This window comes from Brassica oleracea, chromosome C6 (genome assembly GCF_000695525.1).
Source record: "Brassica oleracea var. oleracea cultivar TO1000 chromosome C6, BOL, whole genome shotgun sequence".
In the NCBI taxonomy this organism is placed as follows: domain Eukaryota; kingdom Viridiplantae; phylum Streptophyta; class Magnoliopsida; order Brassicales; family Brassicaceae; genus Brassica; species Brassica oleracea.
Genome location: NC_027753.1, coordinates 9,088,560 through 9,095,749, shown reverse-complemented (window position 1 = coordinate 9,095,749; position 7,190 = coordinate 9,088,560). Strand labels below are relative to the sequence as shown.

General features: G+C 36.5%; 1 protein-coding gene across 1 annotated transcript; it reads left to right on the top strand.

The window, feature by feature from the left end:
* The first annotated feature begins 3,262 nt into the window (after positions 1-3,262).
* LOC106298655 (NAC domain-containing protein 86-like) lies at positions 3,263-4,743 on the top strand. The gene is made up of 3 exons (XM_013734796.1): positions 3,263-3,552; positions 3,749-4,029; positions 4,151-4,743. The coding sequence occupies exons 1-3, from the start codon at positions 3,396-3,398 to the stop codon at positions 4,646-4,648; spliced, it is 936 nt and encodes a 311-aa protein (XP_013590250.1). The 5' UTR covers positions 3,263-3,395; the 3' UTR covers positions 4,649-4,743.
* Positions 4,744-7,190: the final 2,447 nt, after the last annotated feature.

Genomic DNA, 7,190 nt, shown 5'->3' with positions numbered 1-7,190 from the left:
GTTAATTTGCGTGGGCCTTGCGACGAAACGAAAGACGGGCCTCTGTCTTTCCTCGTTATTTTGCGATTAATCTTCGACGAACCGTAATCCTATATATAGGCGAAACCGCAGGCCCTCTTCATTTCCTCTCTATTTCCTCTCTACAGCCTCTCTATTTCCTCTCACCATGGTAAGTCTCTCATTCCTCTCTAAGTAGTTTAGGGAATTTAGATTAGGTGGTTAGTTTAGGGAATTTAGTTTACGAAATTAGTTTAGAAAATTTAGGTTTCGTAATTTTATTAATTACGTAGTTAATACTGTTCATAATTTTTTTTTTTACTCTTGACTTTAATTTAGAAATTTAAATTTTGCAGACTATTCGCAAGCACCAGCGTACTGCTCACTACTCGTATATATATATAATAAAAACTTTCTTAACTATTTTTAGGCCAAGGAGTTGGGACGTTTACCGACTCTTATGGAACTTTTCGATCGGACCCACAAGAACAAGGCGGGCGCATTTGTAGATGAGAAGTCTGAGAAGATCTACAATGATGTGGCAGCTCGTATTGACGAGCGTGAGACCCAGCTGGCGCAGGAGTCCGCCGACGGATCACCCGTCGTCTTATCCACAATAGAAGTGGATAGAATTTAGGAGGAGGTAAATTTTATATAAATTTTTTATTAATTCCATTTTACTTTAAAATTTAAATTTTAATATATATTTTATTGTTTTTTAAGGTCGCTCCTAAGAAAAAGGGACGTGTGTTGGGGATTGGTTCCGTCAACGATGTTCCGAGAGCGACTTCCTCTTATGGCCAGAGACGGGATGATGAAGTCTCTCAGCTGCGCGACGTGTTGGAGACGACACAACATCAGCTGTCGTCGACACAAAACGAGTTGGCCTCGACAAAATCGTCGTTCACAGCTCGTATGACTGGTCTCGAGAACTTCTTGGACGTCATAGCGGCCACAAATCCGGAATGGGAGGCCATGTTCAGGACCATGAGACAACAAAACCCCATTCCAGGCGAGACATCCGTGCAAGTCAACGAGGAAGATCTCTCGAGAAGGAGCGAGGAATTCTACGACGCGGCAATGCAGCATTAGTTTTTTTTTTTGTTATTGTAAAAAAACAAATTAGACTCTACAGAAAAAAATCATTGCATACAATTTCATTCAAAAAATTTGTATTCCAGTTGCACCCATAGAATCTATTGATAAAGAATCGTCTATCTTTTCTATCTCTTACTATTTTTGGTATTTTAATATCAGGGAACTCATTGAAAGATTATTGTTGTGGATGCCCTTAGAACATTTTCTATGGTAGTTCCTCACCAAATAATTCTGAATTTATGTATATGTATATATAAATATTAGTTTTTAGTTACAGGTATCTTAAAATTATGGGAAACTCAATCTATAGTATTCCAATTGAGATATTTTGGATTGAATTTCCCATAATTTTGAGATACTCAATCCAACAATTCATTCTATGCATATTTCATTATTTTTTGAGAATCTTCGGTTTGGGTAGATATCATTGATAAGGTTGTTTTTTTTACCAAAAAAAAAGTAGAGTTTTCTTTAAACCGTCAAACCGAAAAATAAAGAGAAGAGTGTTTAGGTGTCGCCAAGTAAATCTGGTTTGAGAAGAGATGAGTCCCTTTATAAGGCCATCTTTAATGCTAAAATCGTAATGCACGGTTTTTTAGAAGATATTTTTTTTGTCTGATTTAAAAAAAATTAAAAATTAAAAAGTGAACCAATCGCGTGCTGCCACGTGTCACTGGGATCCACAAACAGTGCAAGAAACTAACCAAAATCAATCTTTATTTCATCACTTCTATCACCGGTTTTTACTAAAAAAGATGGGACCCACCACTTAAGAAACCCTCTGATCACCCCGTTAATTGTGCTAGAGCAATTTTATTGGGGGTTTTTTGTTCCTAGGTTCTTAAAATACATGTATATATTTAAGAAACTTTCGGTTGGATTTCCCGTAAAGCTTAGAACCCCACAATTACATACGTATATAATATATATATACATATATATGTATTTTAAGAACCTAAGAGCAAGAAACCCTAATGAGGTTGCTCCGAGTTTCTTAAATCATTTAAAGCCTTCTCTTTTTGGTTTAAAGCAATCATTTAAAAGTCCAACGGGGCTTGAGTGGGAGCCACATTAACCCACTATGAACCAGGATTACCACAGTGGATAAAGAAAGATGATGGTGCAGTAAGCGCGAAACTTCTATGTAGCGAATAAAACTAAACTAGCCCTGAGAATTTTAATCAGGATCCGAAGACCCAAACCGGAACCGATCCAAAAATATCTGATCCGGAACCGAACCGAAAATTTATAAGTATCTTTTGGGTCTAAATTTTTTTACCCGAAAGAACCAGAACCGAAAAGAACCGACCCGAATAGACCCAGACCCGAATAGACCCAGACCCGAAAAGAACCGATCCGACTCGATAAGAACTGATTTGTACCCGACTTAAAAACATTTATATCTAAAACTATGATATTTTTGTGTTCTATTTTATATATATTATTGCTTTAAGTGAGTTACATATAAAAAGCAATGGCCAAGTTCCCGTTCCAATTTTATGTTATTATTTTTTTAACATTTTTTTAAGTAATATAAAGTTTTAAAATGAAAAATTTAGAGTTTAAAAATGTTTTATTTTAATTATTAATAGTTTCATTTAAGTTATTTTGTAAAATTTTAGATATATATGACAAATATCAACTAAATTTGATGGAATTGGGTATGTCATGTCCTTTTCAGATCCTACTCGAACCCGACCCGGACCCGATATGGACCCGAAAAATTACGGAGTATTTTATGGGTATTTTAATTATAGAGCTGAACCGACCCGGACCCGAAAAGAACCGACCCGAACCCGAACCGAAAATTACTATGTACCTATTAGATCTAAATATTTAGGACCCGAAAGACCCGGACCCGAAAAGAACCGGTCCGAACCGAAGATCCGAACGCCCAGGCCTAAACTAAACAATACATTAACATATTTGGCACATACAGATATGTGAGGAGTTGAGATCAGATGGGCCCTTCGTCCTTACCTTTTCCGTCTCTCTTTCATGGTTTTCACACTTGCAGAATCTTTTAATGTTCGCTTTTCATATTGTTAAATTGTAAATGAACGTTATTCTTAAAAACTGTGATTTGAGTATAGAAAACACCGACTAAAAAGCAATCTAAAGTAAGACAAAATATTCGATCTCTCACAAGATGCCAATCCCATGGCATACTTTTCAACATTCTCATATCATATCTCCTACAGCATCTCTTAATTTTAATTATATATAGTATCCTTCGTATCTCGTACGTAAACTCTCAGCAGCTATAGCTCCCATCTCTCTCTCTCTTGTATCGACTTTGAATGGCGCCCATGAGTTTGCCTCCAGGTTTCAGGTTTCATCCAACAGACGAAGAGCTAGTGGCATACTATCTGGACAGGAAGGTCAACGGCCGAACCATTGATCTTGAGATCATTCCCGAAGTTGATCTCTATAAATGCGAGCCATGGGATTTACCTGGTACTTTCATACTCTCGCTCTCTCTCTGTCTCTGTCAATATGATTAGTTACTACACCTAATGCTCTAAAGAATCAGACATCCATTTATTTTTCACTTACGTACATTACACATAAGATGGAGGTTTTCTTTAATTAATCTATATAATTGAAAGATGTCAAAAAAAAAAAATCTATATAATTGAATAACGAGGAACAGAGAAGTCATTTTTGCCGGGAAACGACATGGAATGGTACTTCTACAGTACAAGGGATAAGAAGTATCCAAATGGGTCCAGGACAAACCGTGCGACCCGAGCGGGTTACTGGAAAGCTACAGGGAAAGATCGTGCAGTAAAATCAAAGAAGATGAAACTGGGGATGAAGAAGACCCTTGTTTATTACAGAGGAAGGGCTCCTCATGGCCTTCGTACTAACTGGGTGATGCATGAATATCGCCTCACTCACGTTCCTTCTTCATCCCCATCTTCCTCTATCAAGGTAATACTTGCTTATTTTATCCCGTACGAAGACAAGCCTCATCAACGTTTATTACTATACTTTATAACATATAGACACATATATATATATACTAGTTTTTGATAATGACAATGTAAAACAGGAGTCATATGCATTGTGCCGTGTGTTTAAGAAGCATATACAAATTCCAAAGAGAAAGGACGAAGAGATGATGATGGGTACTAGCGTTGGAAAAGAGAAAAATGAAGAAGAGGAGGAGAACATGTGGAGAAAATGCGATAAGGTAATGATGGAAAGAGAAAGCGACGAAGATGAGAGCTTAAAAATTGCATCTGCGGAGACATCCTCATCAGAGCTCACCCAAGGGATCCTTTTAGACGAAGCAAACAACTCATCCAATTTCCCCCTTCATTTCTCATCTTCTCTTCTCGACGATCATGATCAGTTTTTTGCAAACTACTCTCACCTTCCCTACTATCCTCCTCTCCAACTCCAAGATTTACCTCAGATCTCTATTAACGAAGCACAGATTATGTCAACGGAGTACTCCAACCAACAAGACTTTCAATGCAGAGACTCAATGAATGGGACACTTGACGAGATCTTCTCTTTCTCTTCTTCCGCCACCTTGCCCCTATAACACTAATACACATAATCTTTATTTTTCATATTCAAACTTATTTTCTCAACGTTCTGATATATCACATATATATATACATCGTTTTTCTTTCTTTCTGGCTTCTCAGTTGGTTTAACTCATGACAAAGCGTTTGTGGCTATTGCGTTTTTTTTCTGCCACACAGAAGAAAAAAATTGAAACATTATATTGGATTATTCTGTTTTTACCTTACGAATGTGGATACATATTTAGTAGATGCTGCTTAGATCGTTGATTAGGTTTTGTCGTGTAGAAAGAAAACGGAATTCACACATTTTGTAATCGACACTGTTCATTGTTTTGTCTGTAATCTATATATTTGACGGAAATGGATATATCATATATGGAGGGATTATATACATTATACATCTCTTATTATATAAAGTAAACAATTCCCTTCTTCTCATTCAGCCACATCGTCAAATAAGTTACCCAAAGCATGACACCTGTAATGTATATCAATCCGTATCGTTTCATTTAATTTAGTTTACGTACACGTTGGGTTTCGTTTTCTATTTGGCCCATTATTTCTGCACACTTGACCAAACCCATCTCGAATAACGTGTAAGTGTGGTGTTTTGATATTAGGGGCCGTTTTCATCTACTCCGTTCCAGATCGAAGAACAACTTGAGTTTTAATAGCGTTGTTTCATCGTCTTCCAAATAATCTAAAGAGTCACCAGTTAAAAATTCATCTTCTTAAAGTTTCTTAAAATCTATCACCACGATCTACCTTGAAAGGCGGTGGAACTCTGACTATAAAAAGGTACGCTTTACTACTATGAGAACCATCTCTTCATTTTGTTTGCACATATCAGTAAACTTTTTTTTTCAGTAAATTCTTTCTGAAGACGATACTCCTCCACCGTTCAAGTCCGGTTGCTCCATTTGGAGGCGAGGAATGTCCTACGCGGTGGCGAGCTCATGGGCAACTCATCTTCTTCTGTTTCGGATGACGTCGCCGTCGAGACGATCTAGCCACAGTTGGACATTGTTACGAAAATATTTACATGAAGCACAAATCAATGATTTCATATAACAAAAACAAGGAAGTTTTAGAAGGATCGAAAATGGTCATTACCGGAAACTACAGAACTTCGACAAAGATCTGAGCATGAAATCGAGTTCATTAAAAACCAGAATCGCCTTTTGTTACGGTATTTCAGTGACAAGGACAGTTTTTTTTGGGGAAAAAGAAATTCGGAGGAAGCTGGTCGCTGGTCGGATTTCATTCAGAATCTAACGAAGCTTCCAGAAGCTGAAATCGTACTCGATGAAGAAACTGGAGCTGAAACCGAACCGAACCGAACCGTCGGTTTTCGGTTAACCGAAATTTTAAAAACCATTTCCGAAAGTAACCGAATTAAATTTCGGTTCGGTTCGGTTTGGTTTTCGGTTATTTTCGGTTTTCACCTAAATTTCCGAAAATAACCGATTTTTTTTATTTTCGGTTAATTTCGGTATAGGTTTTTAAAAAAGTTCGGATTTTTCGGTTATTTCGTTTATTTTCGGTTCGGATTTTCGGTTATTTACGGTTAATTTCGGTTATCTTCGGTTTTTCCCAACAAAAAAAAAACAAAAACCGAACCGAACCGAACCGAAAACCGAATTATTTTTTGAAATCATACCGAACCAAACCGAACTCGAAAACATAACTGAACCGAAAACCGAAAATGTCGGTTCGGTTCGGTTCGGCTGGTTCGGTTCGGGGCAAAGTCGCAGGCCTACCCTAAAACTTCAGCTTTATCTTATACAACACCTACATTGAGGTTATTGGGGTTCTCAACCAAAATTTAAAGTGTATGTATATATAAATATTGATATTTGAATATAATAACTTTTGGGTTGGTTTTTCCATGATTTTGAAAACCCAACATAATATCTGAAAAGATCATGCCCCAAACAGTTGTTGCGTTTGTTCAAAAAAAAAAATGTTGCGTTAAACGAATATGTTTTTTTTTTTGGTAAAAGTTATACGAGTATGTTATAGCTCTCAACCTCAAATTTAACTTTACATTTTCTCGAGAAAGACTTTTGCACACTGACATATTTAAACACAGTCAATTGAGTTTCTCTGAAATGACGAATCGACCAGTATTCTATTACGAGCGAGTGAAAAGATTATAAGCTTCATTTGAAGCAAGCGGACCATGCACATAGCCAAATTCATGGTACTCAGCATTCTTTCAATCTCAAGTCGTCTTCGGAAACAATGCAAAATATAACTTCTGTTACTCAATCTGATGTGAACATTTAATCGTTATGTACGGCACTACGGCCCATCACAGTAACAAACTCTGCCTCTTCATGACTATATTTTATTATCTTATTACTGTAAAACACACAATGCAAATTCAAATTACGAGATACAAATAAATAACATAAACAAGTTGATAATCAACCGAACATCATATAATTTACCATATTAACGCTTATATAAAAATCGGTTTTACATGCAAATACACAATTACAAACGTAAATAGTGTTCAATACAAAATATATAATTACACTTTTGAAACAATTT

Coding starts and splice junctions, on each gene's coding strand:
- LOC106298655 (XM_013734796.1), top strand. CDS start 3,396: ATGGCGCCCATGAGTTTGCCTCCAGGTTTCAGGTTTCATCCAACAGAC. Junction 3,553..3,748: donor CGAGCCATGGGATTTACCTG/GTACTTTCATAC, acceptor AACGAGGAACAG/AGAAGTCATTTTTGCCGGGA. Junction 4,030..4,150: donor CCCCATCTTCCTCTATCAAG/GTAATACTTGCT, acceptor AATGTAAAACAG/GAGTCATATGCATTGTGCCG.